Source organism: Podarcis cretensis (assembly GCF_951804945.1).
Source record: "Podarcis cretensis genome assembly, chromosome: Z".
Lineage (NCBI taxonomy): Eukaryota > Metazoa > Chordata > Lepidosauria > Squamata > Lacertidae > Podarcis > Podarcis cretensis.
In genome coordinates this window covers 32,019,551-32,041,048 of record NC_137184.1, presented here as the reverse complement: position 1 = coordinate 32,041,048, position 21,498 = coordinate 32,019,551, and the positions used below count along the sequence as shown (strand labels likewise).

Below are 21,498 nucleotides of genomic sequence, written 5' to 3'. Positions count from 1 at the left end.
TTCATTACTATTAATATTTAAAAATTATGACACAAGAAGCAGTCCGTGATGAATGTGTACTCTCGGATCAGCTGGATTATATAAACAAGCTGTACATGTGTGTATGATCTTCCTCCCCCAGCCACCACCTGTGGGGGCTACCAAAGCATCATCTTGCCCTCAAGGAAGATCTAGTTTTCTATAGGTATCTTCCCACACCCGTTGTAGCATCTATCGGCTGTTTTATTATATACTTTATGCTTTTTCTTTTAATATTCCTCTGTAAATTGCTTTGTGGGGTTTGCCAAGGACAAGTGGGCTTCCCTCCATCAGACCCCTTCCTTCCCCTACCTGCCTTCTTACTTAAAACAGGGGAGAGCAAGGGAGGCATGCCACCCTTTTCCTCAGCAGCTGCAGAGTGTTGACTCTGGAGGTGGTGGAAGACTCACTCTAAATAGTACAGAAACCTGCAGGGCTTCCACTTTGGGCTGGCCCCAGAAGATGGAAAACATGGGCCTTTTCCAGGAGCCCCAAGTCTGGCAGAGGGCTCGCCACCCCAAGGGTGCTATCATAGAATCATAGAGTTGGAAGGGACCCCAGAGGTCCTCTCGTCCAATCCCCTGGAATGCAGGAATCCTGCGCACAGCCAAACCACCCTTGTACAGAATATCCAAGAAGATCAATGGCAGCCTTGGGTAATTCTGTTGTATGTCCTGCTTTTTCCAGGTGCAGGGTCCCCTCTGAGAATGCCATGCCAGAGAGTTCCCAAGTTCCTGGAGGAGAGTAGTCACTTACCAGTTGCCAAAAAGAGAAGGCACAGCTTTGCATAAAATTGGCATGGATTGCACAAGCTGGGGCTGATGGGAGTTGTAGTCTAAAACATCTGGACAGCACCACATTGGTTACTCCTGCTCTAGGGCTAATTGCTGACAGCTTTCCTAGGCAGGCCTTGCTGTCGGGCTGCAGTGGTTGCTCTAGCCAAGAAATGTCCTTATCAGAGGGCCATGCTCTGTGTGTACAGCCCTTCCTGGACGGAGGAAGTCCGGGGTCTTGTCAACCCTTGCACTGCCTTGAGCTCCATAACGGAGGAGAGATGAGAGATGAATGTACTAAGTTAAACAAATTAAAACACCAAAAACAAGGCAGCTCAGCGCTTTCCTAGCAGAATGGGATTAAATGTGGGCAGCTAGAGGTGCTTGATCAGCTAAAATCCTATAGACATTGAGTTTACTCCTTTCTGCTTAATGGGCAGAGTTTTCGTGTTTTTTAAATGGTTTTTTAATGAGCAGAAATCAACAGGTGAATGATTTGTCATCCCTGCAGCTCCGTTCCAATAAAACTTTCACCCGATGATTTCCGCTTGCTTTATGACTACTCAGTGTGGAACCAAAGTCCTTTAAAAAAAGAGAGAGAGAAGGAGAAAAAGTGGTGATCTACCATAGCTCACTTCTCCCCTTGTGTATTATCAGAATTGCCCCTTTCTCCCCACAGTTCCCATTTCACAAGCTATTTTTGTAACATTGCGGTTAGCTCATGTAGGGCATATGGTCTATCTGAGGGTGGGGTTCACTTCTACCAGCTGCAGCCCCAGCTGAAGAACTTCTGGAAGGGAACTTGTAGCTGACAGACATGCAAGCTCTAGGGCACTGGGGTCTGTTCCCATCCCATCCTGCTGGACAGTAAGTGCTTGTGGTCAGAAGAACAGGGACGGAAGACAGAGGACTGCAGAGATCTGGACTCCTTCTGCACCAAGGTCTGTTCTATTGCTGGGGTTGGGGGTAGAGAACGTAGGAAGGTGTCATGTGCTAGACCAAACTAATTTAGCTGTCTAGCGAAGTGTTGTTCACTCTGACTGACAACAACACTCCTGCTTTTTGGGCAGAGGGTCTTCCCTATTACCTGCAGCCTTGTTCACGTTTAACTGGAGATGCTTAAGGATAGCTCGGTTGGTAGAGCATGAGACTCTTAATCTCAAGGTTGTGGGTTCGAGCCCCACGTTGGGCAAAAGAGTCCTGTGTTGCAGGGGGTTGGACGAGATGACCCTCACGGTCCCTTCCAACTCTACAATTTCTGTGATTCTATGAGCTCATCCTAGGGCCATCTGCATGGAAGCACTAATTGTCACCAGGTACCTCTTGAGAGCTGAAAACCCTACTTGATTTGTGAGATCTGCCAGTGCTTTTATTTCCCTTAGCTTGCTGCAAGGCAAGGAGGATTGCATTTCGATTGGAGCAGTGGCAGCTGGGGGAAAGTGTGTGTATAATAATTTTCCCTGCGATGCTTTTGTCATTGTTTCCTCACCTCCCAGTAAGCTGCTGTTAGCACCACAGGGGGTTGCCTGAATCCAGGCTTGATATAGACAACTGCTTTCTTATGCCCTCCACCCAGCAAAAGGCAATTCAGATCAGGACACAAGCACAAGAAGGAATACCGCCTCTCTCCCAGTCCATGATCAAATTCAGAGCCCATGCTCCCCATGCAGCGGCTTCAAAATAAGCAACCCTCCTGCAAAAAAGCAGGAAGTGCAGTCATAGATCTCCAACTCTATGTCCATTGTGGCTGAGATAGTAGGTGTCGGATGATGCTGAGGATTTTGATGGGTGGATGAATGGGTTACTAATGCTATTTAAGATTTGCCTATATTTGGGAAGCGCCACAGCTCAGTGGGGGAGACCACTTGCTTTGCCTGCAGAAGGTCCTGGTTCAAGCCCCAGCATCTCCTGGTTCAGGTAGGAATTTCGCCTCCCTGAAACCCTAGAGAGTCTCCCATGAAGAATCCTGGGAATTGGAGTTTTTAAGGGTGCTGAGAATAACAATTGTACTGTATGATTACTTTCCTTAACAAACTACAGTTCCCAGGATTCTTTGGAGAAGACTTGGCAGTTAAAGTGTTTTAAGGGTGCTTTAAATGTAAAAGTGTGGATGTGACCTGACTCTGGAAACAAGTTCAGGGCTATCCTGCACTCCTGACTGCTAGCAGGAATCATCTTTTCCACCACTGACTCGGTGCTGGTGTTTTGTTGGTCTTCTTCCAGCCTGTAGCCCTTTCTCTGTTCCTCCACACACACCCAGCTTCCCCTCTTTTCCCCAGCCACACAACCCTCCTTAGGTCAGAGATGCTGCCCATGGCAGGGGCTATTGGGAAATGTAGTCCTAAAATTCCAGAGCTCAGCAATTGAAGCATCCCATATGCCACAGACGAGGAGCCAGTGGCTGTCCAGATGCAGATGTTATTGGACTGCAGTTCCCACCATCCCTCCCCAGCGTAGCTGTGGCTGATGGGAGTTGTAGTCCAATAACATATGGAGGGTCACAGATTCCCCTGTTCCTGTCTTCTGCAAATGGGCTTTTGATTTTTATTCTTACCTTTGGGTCCCTGCCTCCTGCCTCCTCCTGCCTGCATCAGCCAGCTGAAATTCAGGCCCAAAGGGAGAGAAATCCCACTTTATGTCCTCTGGTAGTGGAATGACGAAGGGCTGGCTTATTCCTGGGCTAGCTTTAAATCCCACACTAACTGATCTACTGAGCAGGTGTCATCTTAAATTACACGCAAGGGGCAAATCCCAATTCCTCATTATTACCGAGATCCAGAATGCCCCCAGCAACCAACCGGCAATAATGCACAGATGTGATGGTCAAAGTTGATGCTTGCACAGCTGCCTTCAAAAGCATTTGTACTGTCAGGTCTATCTGTATAAGTCAATGTCTAGAGTGACAGTTGCCTGCTTGGTACCTGCTTCCCCCTCTGTTGTTGTTGTTGTTGTTTTAAACGGGCGCGATTAAACAGCAGAAACATTTGCTTGCTCCCATTTGAGCAGAGATCCAGCCAAAGGGCTCTTCTACTGCCTCCCAGAAGAGGCTCTGGGCAGCTTTCTTTCTCTGATACATCCCAGCTGCTACTCAGGTAGAGCCTCTGGTGCAATTCACAAAGGAAAAGTTTCAAAAGACCCTTTGGCTGTGTCTCGGAGCAACTAATGGGAGGTTCTGTCAAAGCATATGTTGCTCTTGAAATGGAGGAGGTGGTTAAAGAGTCCCTTGGCTGTATCTCCAGTCAAGTGGGAGTGAGTAATTGTATGGAAAGCTGTGTTACTGGCCCCTTCAGGCTTTCATCCATCCAAAGCATGGCTATTGCGTTGATAGGAATGTGGACTAGCAATTGTATACACACAGGAAGAAAAGGACTAAGTTCCTTGGGGGCCAGGTGCTACGGTAGGAGCCAAGCCCCAGCAAAACTGCTGGGTAGGATGGATTGAATTATCAGGCTGCTAGTTGCCTATTACTCCAAGGAAGAGAGGATGATGAGTTAGGGGACATCTACATGTGGGAGGGGACGCGGGTGGCGCTGTGGGTTAAACCACAGAGCCTAGGACTTGCCGATCAGAAGTTGGCGGTTCGAATCCCTGCAATGGGGTGAGCTCCCATTGCTCGGCCCCTGCTCCTGCCAACCTAGCAGTTCGAAAGCACGTCAAAGTGCAAGTAGATAAATAGGTACCGCTCTGGCGGGAAGGTAAATGGTGTTTCGGTGCGCTGCTCTGGTTCGCCAGAAGCGGCTTAGTCCTGCTGGCCACATGACCCAGAAGCTGCACGCCGGCTCCCTCGGCCAGTAAAGCGAGATGAGCGCCGCAACCCCAGAGTCGGTCACGACTGGACCTAATGGTCAGGGGTCCCTTTACCTTTACATGTGGGAGAGAGGATGCATAGATGGCATACATGCTAATATGCGTGAATGAGGGAGAGAGAAAAGGGGTGTCTCTGCCCACTATTCGTGTTGGCCCCTCCTACTGTCATCATGCACACTCAAAGGAGATAGACCCATAGTCTATCTCAGGTGGGGAACCTCCTGCTTAGGGGATTTAGCCCACCAGGCCGTTTCCCCTAAACCTTGCCTGCTTGCTGCATACCTCACATCATATGCAACACTAGGTGTGATGGGACAGGTTGAGTTGTAGCTGGATCAGGTGCCCACACAACTGATGTCTGCAAAAAAATAATAATAACAAGGTTGAACTTCCTGCGCATCAGCTGACGGACAGGGGGTTCTGTCCTGCCTCCATCCCTGTGGGCCAATCTGACAGGCAGCAGGACCATCTACCTGTCGCCAACTGCCATCATAATGACATCCTGTCGGGAGTTAAAGATCTGGTCTGCCAGGCCAAAAAGGTTTTCCCACCCCTGCAGTCTCTCAAGACCACAAACACTTCAAGAATTGCGCAGATCCGATGAGTCATCCTGCCTCTCTTTTGTGTTAGCACCCAATGTTCTCAAGCCAAAGTTCTTGATGACATGGGAATAAAAGCCCTGTGTTTTTCTGTGTGTTTTTTCCCCTTCTCCCACTCTTCAAAAAAATTGAAAATGGTCCCATAATTGCTGGAGGTGGTTCTGAAATCTAGGTATGGGGCTTGCTTGTTATATGCCTGTGGCTAAACCCCTGGAGCAGGGGCCGGCTATACCATTAGGCAGAGTGAGGCAAGCTTCTTTAGGCAGCAAATGCTGAGGGGTCGGACATGGGCAAAGCTGGCCTATGCTGTAGCTCCTTAGCTAGCCTGCTGCCCCTAGATGTTGTTGAACTACAACTCCCATCATCCCTAGCTAGCAAGGCCAGAGCTCAGGGATGATGGGAGTTGTAGTCCAACAACATCTGGGGACCCACAGGTTGAGAACCGCTGCTACAAATGGTCATATCCAGTTGAGTTGTCTCTTTTTCTTTATTTCTTCCCTGCAGGATCCAGGTATTTGAACCAGACAGGAAACCTCTGTAGTCCAGCATCCTGTTCTCATAGTTGCTAACCAGGACATGAGCACCTTCCCTGCTTGAGATCCCAGAAACTGGTATTCAGAGGCATATTGCTTCTAATATTTATTCCCCCTCCATTGTCAGTGGATGCATGCCTTTGAATATCAGTTGCTTGGGAATCACATGTGAGGAGAGTCCTGCTGTGCTCTGATTTTGCTTTGCAGGCTTCCCTTGGAAGTCTTGTTGGCCACCATGAGAACAGAACACTGGATTAGGTGGGCAGGATTTTTAAAAAATCATAGAATTGTAGAGTTGGGAAGGGCACGTGAGGATCATCTAGTCCAACCTGCCTGCAATGCAGGAATATGCAGTTGTCCCATACAGGGATCGAACCTACGACCTTGGCGTTATCAGCACCACGCTCCAAACATCTGAGCTATCCAGTGTTCTTACTGAAAGCAGGAGCAAGAGAGCTTTCCCTAGCATGTGGTTGCAGTGAGGATTTCTGCCTGTTACATAGCTGTTCTGGATGTTTTGCCATCAAGAAGGTAGCACACACACACCCATGCTTCAAAACAGGTTGCGGTCCCTCTGCCTGTTCAACAATCTCAATCGAGGCTGCATTCCTCCACTTAGCCCTATAGACAGTGCCGACCTCCCCCAAGTGCCCTTCTCGATTGGACTCTGTTGCTTTTGTCTCATTATTCTGAGATTCTTAGAACCTGGTGTGGACAAGACATTCTGTATCCATGGATACTGTAATGTTCTCTTCTTCTAGCAAGAACAGGAATATCCATCTTGAGTTGACAGATTTCATATAGTTGTTTGCCAAGGCACAGTGCATCTGCTGCAAGGTGCTGTGGGATATGCTGAGCAAACCTCCAGATGGTGTCTGTTAGCAAGGGGCATGCCTGGGGAGAGGGGTGCTTGACCTTTCACTGGTTGCCCAGAAAACAGCTGTTTGAATCAAACAGTAACCTTAAAAGTTGCAAAGGGGCAGCTTACCTATTTAGCAGGGTATTTCTACTGTACTTCTGATGAGCAGTGGCTCTCCAGGATTTCAGGCAGGAATATGCCTGCCCAACCCTTTGTTAACTGTAGGTTCCAGAAATCAAAAAGTGGGACCTTTTGCATGGAAAGCCTGCACTCTCCCACTGGGTTATAGTCCTTGCTGCACATTTCAAAAGAGTGTTGGTGGTGGTGTGGCAAGCAATGCACTGGTGAGATTTGTTTGCCATTTCTGATGCTGTTTTTTTGGCGCAATACCTGGTAAGTTTTGGATGCCACACTGAAAACTCCTGCTGTCCATGATTCACAAAACATTAGGGTACAGCAGGGATGGGGAAATCTGTGGACCTCTTGATGTTACTGGACTACAGGTCCCCATAATCCTGGACCTTTGACCATTCTAGCTGGGTTGGATGATGGGTGTTGTAGTCTACTGACTTCAAGAGGGCCACAGGTTAGAGTTTCTAACTTTGGAGTCGTTCTTGCAGCACAACCACTGATGGACTTTAACACCCCGGGTGAAAAATGTATGCATATTGCAGAATTTGGAACAGTCATAACACAGAGATTCAGACCCCCACCCCATTGTGTTAAATCCCACAGGCTTTAAGTTCTGTGGGTGCATCTGTGTCTCTGAACTTTCATCTTCTGTTCAGGTTTGGGCTCTGTTTGTGCATGAGGCTTGGGCTCCTTTCGGACCCTCCAGTATTGGGGGGGGGGGGGATGTAGGCAAGAGTATTCAGTGACGAATCTGCTCCTGCGTACCTCCCTCTGTTGGCATGGCAACAAGTCAAATTATTTAAAAGGGGGGAAGTCTTCCATTATGTCAGGTTGCTATGGCAACCTGAATTCAAACGGCAAGTGGGCGCAGGAGGCAGAACATTTCCTTCTGGACTGCAAGTTGGTGAAAACCCCGTTGTTCCAGTAGCCTTTCAGTGGGGGGGGGCAGGTAACTTCCCCCCAGTACATTCCTGTAATGGAAACAAAGGGATGTGGAACCGGAGATAATAGGTGATAATAATACTGTGCATATGGGTGCTGTAAGAGAAATTGGGGAGACCATGGCCCAATTTATATAACCTGTTCTAATGTCCGAATTTGGTGTGCAAGCCTTTGAAGGTGGCAAAGCCCTGCTGTGGAAGGAGGTTGGCAACCTTAGATCAAATTCTTCCAGCCTTTGTTTCCCTTTCTTTGGTTTCCAGACATTTTTGCAGGAAATGTGGGGGTATTGCAGACATGACAGTGCTAGAGTAGGACAGGGGGCCCTGTGTCCACTCTCTTACATGGTCATAGAATTATAGAGCTTGAGAGATTTCGTGGGCTATAGCTCAGTTGGTAGAGCATGAGACTCCTATTAATCTCAGGGTTGTGGTTTCAAGCCCCACGTTGGGCCAAAAGAGTCCTGCACTGCAGGGGTTTGGACTTAATTATATTTGCAGCCCCTTCCAATCTCTGACTCTATCCTCACCTCTGCTCAGTGCAAGAGCCATCCCCAAAATATGGCTGCCCAGCTTCTGCTTGAAGACCTCTGGCGAGGGAAAGCCTAGCCACTGCTCTAGGCAATTGGTCTTAACTTCACCTGCTACCAAGGTGTATTTCCTGAGGCTCAATCAACCACTACTTTCCAGTGACCTCAGCTCGTTAGATCCAGACTCACATTTAAAGCGCATTGCTTCTCCCAATGAGTCTTGGAAACTAGATTGTGAAGGGTGGTGGGAATTGTAGCTCTGGGAGGGGTGAACTACAGTTCCCAAGATTCTCTGGTCAGGGAGCCGTATGCTTTAAATGTGGTTGTGAGCCTAGTCTTGCCCTCCAGGGCATCCAAGAATAGGTCTTTGCCCACTTGTATGTGACGGCGTTTAATGAGTTTAATGAGGAGCGTTATCATGCCCTCTCCTCAGTTATATCTGCTGTAGGTTAAGCATACCCAGCTCCTTCATAGGACTTGAATAGTACATGCCATTCATTTAAATTAAATGGCTTCAAAGAATCCTGGGAACTGTAGTTTGCCTCCTATTCCCAGCACCCTTAACAAATGACAATTCCCAGGATTCTGTTGGGAGGATGTGCTTTAAATACAAGGTGTGCAATATAGTGAACAGGCAATCTGTTTAGTGGATCATTCATCCTGATTTGCTTATGTAGTGTTTACAGGGAGTTTATGCCTACGCACCATACACTTAGAGCACATGATCAAAGAAAACTAGAAACTGTACTTTACCCTGGCAAAGCTACAATTCCCAGGATTCTGGGGGTGGAAGGCATGTGCTTTAAGTGTATGGGATGAATGCATCCTTTCTGTAGATACAGCAGAATGAGATGGTAGAGTGGACTATAATATTTCAGGCGGCAGTTGGAGAGGGCCATTTTTCAATGTTTCCCCATGTCAGAGAGCAAGAGAGAACAATACCCCCTGCAATATTTTATTTCTTAACACATCAGAGATCCTATCTCCCTGCTGTCCTAGTTTTCTGCTTGAGAAGAGTTTTTTGGATGGTTGGTTGGTTGTTTTATACACACACACACACACACACACACACGAGCATTTAAAACTCTGTTCCTTTTAAAAAAATAAAAATAAGATTAAATGATGTGGTCCTCACTTGTCCCCTGAAGCGGTACAGTCCATTCTACCACCTCAGGCCTCTACCATCTAATTTTGCTGTGCATGAGTCACAAAACTACCTTGTGAACTGAGAAGCATCCTCCTTCAGCAGGACAAAATTCCAGGAAATGCAAAAAAAGTATCAAAAACTAGGATGTAAATTCATGAAATAAAATAAATGAAATGATGGCATCCAACTCTACTTGTCTGGATGGGAAGCAGGGTCAGCTCCACTATGTACCATGTGGTGGTTGCCTCTAGCAACTCATTAGGTGATTCATTAAAGAACTAGCAAGTTCTCAATGACTTGAGTTTTATTTATACAAACACAATAAAACTAGGGTTGTGGTTTTTTTAAAAGTGATCTGGTATGCACAGCCTTACATGAAACCTGTTACAACCGCAGGATGTAATTTGGTTGGTGAAGCTAACTTCTGGTGTGCTAAGGTGATGGAGAAGCTGCTTTGATGGTGCACTTTTCCACATGGGGACAGGTGGTCTGCACCACCAGATTTGGGTGAGGACTTGGCAAGCATTGTGAAGGTGGCTGCGAATCAGGTTTTTCACTTCCAAGTGCCAAAATTTATTAGGCTGTTGCCCATGGAACGCAGTCTGCTTCAAAAACGCCTCCAGCATGGAGGGTAACCCTCCTCCACCAAGAGCCACTGTCCTCCTTGAATTGTGCAGGAAATTTATGGGATGGATTTCATGGAAATGCACTGCTGTGGCACTCTCTTGGTGCGTGGAACAGTGTCAGGACATTAGTTGCCTAGTAGTGCAAAGGTGTGTGTGTGTAAGAGAGAGAGAGAGCGCATTTGTTGCACTGTGATGCGAGACTTCAGGGCATGACAAGGCATCTTAAAGCTCCATCACTTCCCCCTTTTTCTTTTAACTGCTGGCGTATTCTCTGCAAATGAGCACAGATGATGGGGTGTTGTTGTTTTTTGCTAGAGGTTCCCTGACCAAAGGCCACAAAAATCCTACCAGCAGCATGGTAATGGAGCTGGGTCTCCTGAGAGCTGAAACTTCTGAGCCCCTTTCCTGAAACTCCGGGGGGGGGGGGGGGAATCGCCCAGCTGTAGAGTCAGTCTCCACTCCCCCATTCTTGGGCCATATCTTCATGAAAAACAGGCAGGAAACTGTTAGCAAAAGGAAATCCTCTTTTTGCCTGCACAGTGGTTTCTCTGAAGCCAAACCGCTGGGGCTTTTGCTGCAAAGCCACTGGAGACAAGGGTGCAAGGAAAAAACAGAATGTTTTGCAAGGATTATTTTCTCCAGGCTGTTCTGGAATGGGTTGTGGCTCAGTGGTGGAGAGCATGTTCTGCATGCAGGAACTCCCTGCTTTAATCCTCAGCACCTCCAGGTTGGGTTTGGAAAAAGCCCTATCTCTACTGAGCTACTGCCAGTAGACCAGGGTAGCTTGTTAATTTCAACCACACTTCCAGGGGTGAGGCCAGAGCCCAAAAGTGGGCATAGCAAGAAATTGGCCTCTTACATTTGTGCAGCAGGATACATTCCATGCCAAAGCCACATGTTCCTACACCCACACAAACCTCTCTCCATCCAGGCATTATCATAGTATTCCAGCTAGACAAGAGCACTTGTAGAGGCCATGAATAGGGCTGCCACCAGTCCCTAGAAAAATGAGGTTGCCCTGTTTTTGGACAAAAGTGTCCCCAGACCCATTGGGACTTCAAACACAGCACCTTTATTACTGTATTTGACCTTGGCCAGAACCAAAATGGCGGTTGTGTCACTGTTGGTGCAGCTGATGAGGAGCCCAGCTGGGTGTGAGCAAGCATAGAGAGAAGGAGGAAGGAGTCACCTCCTCTTCACTTGCCTCCTCCTTCCTTCCCTCTCGCTGGTGCTCCTCCTCAACAGTCACATGATGGTCTAGCATGGTGCAGGTCCACTGCCGCTTGGCCCCCTCTGACCTGACCATGAAGCTGAGGGAATGAGAGGCGTAGCTTGAGGAGATGGGTGTGGCCTGGGATATGAGTGTATGACTTGGGCAGAATCCCAGTGACAAAACAGACAGACCTGGGGGCTGCATCCTATGGTTCCCAACCTCCGTTGTGGATTATACTGGACTGCACAGAACATTATTCGGCTCCGCAGGAAGTAGAATGACCACTTATGCACCGCCTAAAGGCTTGCATACACTTTGCATGTGATAATTTATGTGTGTAGATGCAAAAATGGAAGTCCTTACTGTTATTCAAAAAGAATTGCAGTACATCTCATCATGTTGAGGAAGACTATGGGCACTTGACCTGGGTGTCTGATCCGATGCTAGCAGCTCCTTCCTTTGTCTGTCTGTCTGTCTGTCTGTCTTTCTCTCTCTTTTTGCAGTTTTTTTTAATCTTTAAACCAAACCAGAACCAGGCATGCCTTCAAATATAAGAGTGTTCTCTATCAAGTAGCTAACATATGCTAACCCTAGTATAAAGGCAACTTTCTATATTCTAGCTCAGCACTATAAAACAATCTGGCTTAAATCAATTAAAATCTTTGGACTGACTAATTGGTGCAATTTAACTCAGCAACAGATTTTTTAAAATCTGGGTGTTTTTATTCTTTATTACTAATACTTATTAAGAAGTGGGGAGTCTTTATGGCCCTGTGGGCTTTACCTGATCCCTTGTGGGCAAAATTAGACAGGTGGGTGGGACTGCGCCCAGGGGTCAGTCACAGTGTCACATGGGTGCCAGGTGATTGGGTGCTTTGAAGTCCTGAAGTCATTTTGCAAACCCAGGGAGGAGGGTTATACATTTGAGGTCTCTGCAGGGAATATGATCCAGTGCTTTTTGGCTCCAACAGATGATGGGCAGTAGAGCCAGAACTGAAGCCTGCTTTCCCTTGCCAAAACTTAATTGTGCACATCAAGGATCCTGATAGTTTGTTGGCAGCTGTGACTACCTGCCCACACACCTGACATAAGACGGGTGGGTGTGGTTTGGGGAAACCAGCCTCAAACTCCTGGTGGGCCAAGTTTGCCTTGCAGACCAGATGTCCCCGCCCCCCTCCGTTTTATTCAAAAGAACCTTTTGCAATTTGTTTTTCAAACAGATAAGATTGTAGGAAATGAAGCAGGGAGGAGCCTTCAGCAGTACAAACACATCTCAAATCAGCAGATAAAAATAGCAGCTTACAAAAACTGCAGATGGCAAACTCCATCTTAGGATGGGTCCCCCCCCCCACACACACAGGGAAGCAAGGCCTCTTCAATTCATCATAAAACGCAACAAAACCTTATTTCTTCTTAATCTTTGTTTTTTAAACAAGTTTTAAAACAATCGACATTGGCTAACAAATATGCTTTCCAAAATACAAAACAGGCATTAAAATGAGAGGATGTCCTTCATAGAACACACTTGTGCATCACTTAAAAGATTAAAAAAAAAAACCACTCTTCCCACCAAAAACAAAAACACCAACAACTATTTTTAGTCATCACCAAACATAAAATTAGATATCTGCAATGTGACCAGATACAAAAGAGTTTCAGGGTTCCTGCACATTTAATAGTCGTTCAGGAGCTCCACAGGTATTAAAGGTGGAGAGTCCCTGTCCTCTTTTTCAGCCTAACTGGCCAAGAGCTCTTTAAAATTGGGTCCTGTCCGTAATGGAAAGTAATAAAAAAAATGAGCCTGTACAGAACTCCACCCTCCCATCAATTAACTAATAAAAAGGACGGCTCCTGGGACTGAGAGCTTCCCTGTGAAGCAGGCTGGCTCAGAACCAGAGATGAGCACCACATACTAAGTGAGGAGCTGCCAGCCTGTTACGGAAATTGGCCTTTGGACAGCTAATTACACCATCTGCTGGCTACTGTGGGTAAATGTGGGCAGGAAATGCCTTGCAAAGCATTCTGGCTGTGAAATTAAAAGCTTTGGCTGAAGTAGCAAGGGAGAGCTCACACACACAGATGTGATGCTATCTGGACAGGAGAAAGTGTGTGCTCCTAACTACATGCGGAGTAGCCTTATGACTTGGCCTCCAGCCCACTAGGTGCCATTTCACAGCAGAACGGCCGTGGCTCAGTGTCAGAGCATCTGCTTTGAATGCAGAAGGTCCCAGGTTCAATCCCCGGCATCTCCAGTTTGGGCTGGGAGAAGACCCCCGTCTGAAATCCTGGAGAGCTTCTGCCAGCCACTATTGACAACACTGGCGTGACTCAGTACTGCATTAGACATTATTCTGTGTTTCTGTCTCCATGTGTTCTTTCCTTGTGTTCTGTATAATGAAGGGGGTTTACCTCCAGCAATTAGCTTCTGCCCTTATCGATGATGCTGGCAGCCCACAGGTTATGCCAGGATGCCCTGGGAGGATTTGCCCATTGCATCCCTAAATAGGTCCCTTCTCTCCCCACCACCCACGGGAGCTCTTCAGAGGAAAGCACAATAACACACTCCTACCACCACGAAATAGTGCATTTATTTCCAACTCATCCTGCCGTTTGCATGGTGGTTCCGGGGCTCAGCAACAAAGAAACCCATCAACCTGGGAGAGTGTTGATGAGGAGGGAAGCGTGCCTTTTGTGCCTGGAGAACAGGGAACAGACAGTTGGCATAAGGACATGTTGGTGCAGGAAGGACCATTCTGCTCTGTTCGCACATTATACAATGCTAACTAGGGATGTGGGAGAAATTTGATTCAGCTTGCATTTAAAGGCACACTCATCTAATTCATGCTTTTCTTAACAATGTGCAGGCTGAAAGCTCAGCCATCTTTCGAAAGGAGCATTGCTCTGTGGATTTTGCAATGCAGTTCTCCAGCCAAGTAAAGTGTTCAAAAATGCATATACCATCGAAAGTGCGCATATAAATGCATCTGTTAAGTGAAAAACCAATGTGTCTGGGTGTCATTCAGAAGGTGGGTAGTTTGAGCCCACCTAGAGATGGCTGTGGGCAGATTTCCCGCATTGTAGGGGGTTGGACTAGATGACTGCTAGAGTCCCTTCCGACTTCTTTCATCATGTTTGGGGAAATTGCTTTTTAAAAAATGTGTCCATTAGGGAAAACTGCATACTGCAAAACTGTATATCTATTAGGAGAAATTGGCACTGGGAAGCTGATGGATTTTCATGAGTTGTTATTGTTTTTAATAAAAATATTCGAACTGATAATGGAAATATGGTGAGCTGAACTTAAGGTTAGAAAAATGAGAAAATTAACATTTGCTCATTCTTAATGCTAACAGTTAAGTTTGGCAAATGACATGAGGAATGGGTATTTTCTTTCAGTCAACACAGCTTTCTAGCTCTCATGTGAAGGAAAGCCAGTGAGGCTTAACAGGCCCTGCAGCCAGTCTTCTTTTCTCTCTCTCTCTCTCTCTCTCTCTCTCTGTTAATAATAGAAGCCAGGGATATCCAGTGAAATGAAAGGGTAGAAGATTCCAGATAGGCAGCAAAAGGGGAACTGATGGAACATACTGCCACATGATATATCACGAAGAAGTGGGACAATCTAATCTGAGGCTAACTGTATTAAATCCGTTTATAGATGACTCTAAGAATTTTACTGTTTAAGGAACTACTAATCTCTTTTCATGCCTGCAGCAGAAATATATTAACACAATACTGGAAAACAGCTACTAACAACTCTAGAGACATGATAGGAAGGACTGTGGAACATACCACTTATGGAGAAACTAAGGAATCATCTTAGAGCACTAAGAAACACAAAAACCAAATAATTATTTTAAAACTGTATGGTACACGTTCATTCAGTGCACTGGAAAGGACAGTGCACCCACAGCCCACTCTGCGGAAATCTGTTAAAACAGAGAATAGAAGACAGCTAGCGGATAGAATCAACTCTATAAACTATTATACAACCCAGCTTAATGTTTTACTGTATCATTTGCATCTTATATGCAGAGCCGGCCCAACCATGAGGTAGGTGAGGCTGCTGCTTCAGGCAGAAGAAACACAAACGCACACACCCAGGCGGCATGCCTGTAGGTGCCCTGCATGTCCTGCCACCAGTGGCAGCAGCAGCAGGAACAAAGCAGCACTTCCTGTTTCACCTCAAGCAGTGAAATGGGGCACGCTGCCCCTGTGTATATGTATGGAATGTTTGGGGCAGGGGGTGATATACGGAGATTGATTGTTGTAAGTATTTTCAGAAAGGGGAGGGGGGGTTAGGCAAAAGTGGTGGATGAGGCTGTCCACAGCAGCTAGTCATGATGGCTATACAGTGGTACCTTGGGTTACAGATGCTTCAGGTTACAGACACTTCAGGTTACAGACTCCGCTAACCCAGAAATAGTACCTTGGGTTAAGAACTTTGCTTCAGGATGAGAACAGAAATCGTGCTCCGGCAGCGTGGCAGCAATGGGAGGCCCCATTAGCTAAAGTGGTGTCTCAGGTTAAGAACAGTTTCAGGTTAAGAATGGACCTCCGGAACGAATTAAGTACGTAACCAGAGGTACCACTGTCTACAATGGCCAGCATCGCAAGCAGCAAGCGTCTGAATGCCACTTGCAACAGCTGGAGAGTCTGCTGGTGGGCTCCCCATGGCAGATCTGGATTGCTGCAGAAAGCAGGGTATTGGAGCAGTGGTGGCTAAACTGGTTTGAACGTATAGCATGGACAGGCCTTAAGACCTCTTTGTATTTCTAGAATCCCTGCCTGGGGCTGTGATTCACCCTCTGGCTATCTTTTCTCCCCAGCGACTTCTAACATAGACCTGGACGTCAAGAAACCCACTCCTCCCAAGCTGCTATGGCACCAGCCTGTGAATATCTTCTTGGCTCGTCCTGTTGGGGTGGAGGAGCTTCACCATGAAGCTGAACTCAATCTCCAGAGCTTGCTCCAAGGTGTGTGGGGGTGAGGGTCTGTGGAAGGGAGTAGGAAAGGTCCGCTTGTCTCTCCGACTTGCAGCTCTCAGCCCCAGGTAGTTGGTGTGTCTGGGCTTGGGAAGGAGCCAGCTGATAACCCTGCAGAAGAGGTCTGCCAAGGACTCACAATGGGTGCAGAGAATGGGGATGTGCAACAATATCAACCCTTGTGATGGGCGATGCGAGTGAAGTTTCTGGACTGGCTATAAGCAGCGTCGCCGAGAGAGGAGCAGGTGGTACTTCTTTGCTGGGCAAAGGGAGGCCTGTTTCTGAGCTTTCGTTTAGGAAAAGAAATCTTTACTCATTGTTTGCTACAAAAAAATAAATTCAAAAAATATCGCAACTTGTGGAAAACCTACGAAGATTTAAAAAAACATGAAAAGAACACAACATTATTTACTGAGAAATGCTAATCCTGAAATATTATAAAAGGGTGAATCCTGCTAAAAGAGGAACACCAAAAACAGGCTAAGGTATTGTACCCTAATGATCCCAGTTATGAACCAAACAGGAACATTTTCTGGCACCTAAATATTCACCTGGCACAGTATACCTCTGGATTCCAGTTGATGGGAATCACATGTGGGAAGAGCGCTCTTGCGCCCAGGTCCTTCTTGCCATAGGCATCTCCCACTGGTTGGCCACTGTGAGAAGAGGATGTCGGGCTAAATGGGGCACTAGCCTAAGAAAGCAGGCTCTTCTGATAATGATGGTGCCCGGGGGCCTTTCTGTTAAAAGCACTCCACAGTTGGGGAGTCAACACTGAAAAGGCCCGTTCTTGTGTTGCTGGCCTCTGCATCTTCCTTAGAGGGAGCGCATGAAGCCTTGGACTTACAAATGCAAGGGCCACATACATCTCTAGCACTTGCAGAATGAGTGCTTCAAAGCAAAAATGTGCAGACTGTTTGAGGCAATTTATCAATATAAGCCTGCTCCCCACTATTCAGCTTCTCTGTGTCTTTATTTCTTCTGCAAATTTATAAACATCTCCACAGGCCCAAGGCCATTGGAAGTGGCATACAAGGTAAAAATAGGGTAACGCACAAATTCTAAAGATAATTAGAACTATTTCTACAAACTCTGAAAACAATAAAGCCATTCCTATAGAGGTACAATTATTTATTTTAAGCTGGCAGGTGCAGCTGTGAATGAAGAATATTATGGTAAAATTTAACGTTATACACATATCAGGGAAGACCCCCTCCCCCCCCAAAAAAACACAGCTTCAGAATGACCTAGGAAATTGCTTATCCAGACAGAGCTTCCTGCTTTTATCTTAATTCTGTTTTGGGGTCTTCTGTGGTAAATGTGTTACTCGGGATATTTTCCTTTAGGTTCAGGAGAACGAAACTGCCTCTTTCATTTTGAAGGGTGCTCACTTTTTTTTGTATTTTCTAGTAGAGAATTGGTTGTCACACAGAAAACAACTGGGAAATAGAGAATTTTAATGAAGCTGTCACTGGGTGGCAATGTGTCTACCCAAAAGGGAAAAAAGGAGAAGCAAAGACAGAAGTTTACACTCTTTCTAACACATTTGATTATATGCCAAAAACCAAACAAACTTTCTTTTCTGAGTAGGGGAACATTTAAAAATTCCCATGCGAATAAAACTCATATGTAGTATAATCATATTATGTTGGGAGGGACAGATATTATGACTGAGAAAGTGCAGGCTACACCATAAATCTCTGGGGTTTCTAACAGGCCACCTTTTGGAGATTAGAACTGAAAAACTGTGCAGAATGTTGTCATTCAACTCACCCACCCACCCACAAATAATGCTCACAAAATTGCACATTCACATGCTGGGTCCCTCGCCCCTCCCCAAATCCAGCCGCCTCTGTAATTAGGAGCATTAAGAAAAGTGCAAAATTGTTGGGAGGCAGTTGGTATGACCAGACTGAGCTGATTTCTTTCTTTCCCTCCTTCCAGAAGAGTACGAGGAGCCTTACTCAGAAGCCAGGGCCAGTGGCCAGACCTTCCGCTATGCCAGTTCTCATTCTGCAGACAGGCCCCTCGACTGCAGCCCCCGGCCCCCAGTACCCAGCAAACGCTTGGAGTTTGTGTTCATGGTGAGTCTATCAAACTTCCCAGCATTGCATATTCCCCAATACAATTCCTACCTGGTGCCTCAGTCCAAAGTTCTACCAGCCCATGCCTTAAGGGTCCGCATTGCTTTCGGGGACACCTTCCGAGGGCCAAGTACCAGTGGCAAGCGAGGCCACAGACCAAAGCAGGCAGAGCAGTGGACGCATACTTTTAACATTTGTGTGCAGTAGTTTTGTTCCTGCACACATACATACACATTCGTCTCTGTCCGAGGGCCAGGCAAGCAAAAGGCATTGTCGGAGTTCAAGGGTGCATTCCAGCCAGGCAAAAGCACTCCGGAAGGGTGCAAAACATGGCCATGAAGGATTGGGGGTGGGGGGTTGACTGGAGAGGGAGGTGTTCCCTGGGGGGGGGGGGGTTCCTAGGGCCAAAGAGTTCTGGAGCACTGCATTTAGCTCCTGGAACTTGCTCACTCCTGACTTAAGAGGTGGCAAGTACTTGAAGGACAACCTCTGATCATCAACTGCAGGAATGCAGCAGATCACCTGATATCCAAGAGCTGCCTGAAATCCCTTTCCTTCTGAATCCCTTCTTCTGAATAGTAGCCCTAGTGGAGTAGGGCGCTTGTGTTTGAATTCATTTATTCCCCTTCCTCCCCACTGCTTTCTGACAGCCTGCAAGCCAGCAAGTGAAGGAGAACGAGACAACCACCCTGGGGGTGAGGGCCCCAGAGCCTTCAATTAGCTTGCCCACTACGCCAGACAAGCACACCACCTGGACCCGAACTGGCCCTCTGCCCTCCGTTGATGAGAGGAGGTTGCACCAGCCCTGTTCAACCCAAGCCAACATTGTTCCCATCAACGTCTCTGGTAGGGTTGACAGTCTGTCTGTCTGTCTGTCTCTCTCTGTGTGTGTGTGTAATAGAGAAGAGGAGTTAAAGAGTTATCATTTGACGCAGAATGGTTGGGGGTCGCAGCAAACAAGGTTTTAGTTCACCATGCTGGCCGGTGTGAGGCATGATGTGTCAGATATCTAGCAAGATTGAAAAGCACAGGAGATGAAGGAGGTTTCATTGGGACTCACATGAATTGGCATTTGTAGTGTGTCCCATCAGGCTAGGTCTTCTCAGAGACATTTTCCCCCTTGCTATGTCCCCCCCCCTTTCTGCATTCTGCTCATGTTATTCAAGTCTCACCAGCATGTAATGCACCCAAGGTTAACCAGTATGTCTGTCTCTTTGTCATTTTAGTTCTTACGGTGCATGGTGCCCATGTACCGCCCATCTCGCTTCCAAGCTTTGGCAGGAAGAGAGCTCAAGGATAACAGCAATTCATTGACTGTGCTCAGTCCTAATGCCAAACCATAATTTGGCATTGATGTTTGAACATGCCAGTTTGCAAACCATGGCTTGCAAGGGACTTCCAAAGCAGGATAATCTGCCATGGTTTGAAGCTGGTTTGCAAACAAACTGGGGTTTGTCATGAATTTGTGGATTTAGACATAACAGCAAACCACAGTTTGTGATAACTGTGGCTTGCTATTAACGCCAGAATTCGCAAACCGCTGAAAAACCACATTTAGGCCATTGTTCAGTCACAAGAGGTTGATGAACCATGGAGACAAGAGTGAGCTTATTGAGCTCTCAACCATGGTTTGTCTTCTGGAAATCTGGAACATACAGTGTGAGGTTCTTAAGCTTCACATTACAAGCAATGGTTTGATGGGGTGCTGAAAGCCCTCTTCAGACATTACTGTTGGAATAAAGTGAACACATAAAGTAAAGACATCTGCCCTGTTACATTCCTACCATTACTGGCTTCTACCTTCCCCATGTTCCCAGTAGCATCAACTCAAAAATCTCTTCCCTGCTCTAAAGCCATTTTTACCCCACTTCCATTCCAGTTGGGATGGAGGGGTCATTGTTTCCTAAGTCCATGCCAGTTTTCCATGTGTTCATTCATAAGTCTGTATTGTTCTCTTTCTGCATCAATGTATGGATTTACTTATTCTTTTTAACCGCATGAAATATTCACATTATTTTTTGAGAGTATATTATTCTAAAACATGCATTAACCTAAAACAATAATTTTCTCCACACAACGTTGGTACCTTTACATAAGCTGACGAAAAGCCACTTCCAGAAATATAGGGGAATATAGTACAAGTTTAGTACTCATTTCCATTGCTGTTTGCAAATTACTGTATGTTCCGGCGTACAAGACGACTTTTTATCCCTGGAAAATCACCCCAAAAGTCGGGGGTCGTCTTATACGCCGGGTATACGCTTTGGGAAGGAGGAGAGGGAGCCGGTGAGCAGAGGCGCCCCTTCTGCCGTTGCTCCTCCTCCCTCCCACAGAAGGGGACATGGAAAGTCCTTCTGAGCATGCCCCTCACCCGCCCGCCAAATGCCTTGCCTCGGGCTGCTGCTGCTGAAACAGCAGAGGCAGCGGAGGGGTGCACGCTCTGCCCCTGGCGGAGCTCAAACTCTATAACTCTATAACCCTAAAACCGAACAGCAAAAGTTAGGGGTCGTCTTATACGCCCAGTCACCTAATACGCCAGAATGTTTTTCTGGAGGCACCTAGCATAGAAACGAGCACTAAACTTGCTCATGTTCCGCCATGTGTCCAGAAGTGGCTTTTACATTGTGTAGAAGCTCAGATATATTGTGGAAATTAACAGCTTGGGAAATGTTGGGATAACAGAATAAACTTCCTTCTGTGTGAATGCAGCCCAAATCAGTTTGGTTCGCTTATAAACTCAGGCTGAAGAAAGTCATGCAGGACCCCAAGCCACCATTTGCCATCTTATCGTAATGTTGAATTCACCATCCTTCCCACATCTCACATCACCCTCTGTGTTTTCCCACGGTCCACCTGGACAGCTGAGTCTCTTTGTTTTGGCTACAGGACAGCCGTTTGCTCGGCACGCAAGTACTCGCCACTCCCTCTTCAACACAGAGACAGCCATGAATCCCAAGTCCTTGCTTCGCCGGAGACGGACGGTCATCGGCTTTCCCCACCTCGCTCTGCGGGACCCAGGTGACAAAAGCAATGCTGCCACTCTCTGCCACTAGAGAGGAGGGGGAATGGCTTGATGGCTTAGGGTCCCTCCAGACTGGTGTTTTCCACAGATATATTCTGCAACATGTCATTGAAGCTATGCTAACATACTAGTGGTGGAATTATACTGAACCATACCATTCTTCTGTTTTCCAGCATTGCCACATTATTACCAGCTGGAGGGTCAGTCTTTCAAAACATCACAACAAAAGCAGGAC

At 46.7% G+C, this 21,498-nt stretch overlaps 1 protein-coding gene across 4 annotated transcripts in view; it reads left to right on the top strand.

Moving 5' to 3' along the window:
- The window catches only part of NHSL2 (NHS like 2), a 105,441-nt gene that overhangs the window by 71,400 nt on the left and 12,543 nt on the right, over positions 1-21,498 (top strand). For all 4 annotated transcript variants that reach the window (XM_079962319.1, XM_079962322.1, XM_079962320.1 and 1 more), the window contains exons 2-5: positions 16,002-16,148; positions 18,102-18,241; positions 18,892-19,087; positions 21,128-21,259. In XM_079962319.1, coding sequence (XP_079818445.1) covers positions 16,002-16,148; positions 18,102-18,241; positions 18,892-19,087; positions 21,128-21,259 — 615 coding nt within the window. The remainder of the gene's footprint in view (positions 1-16,001; positions 16,149-18,101; positions 18,242-18,891; positions 19,088-21,127; positions 21,260-21,498) is intronic.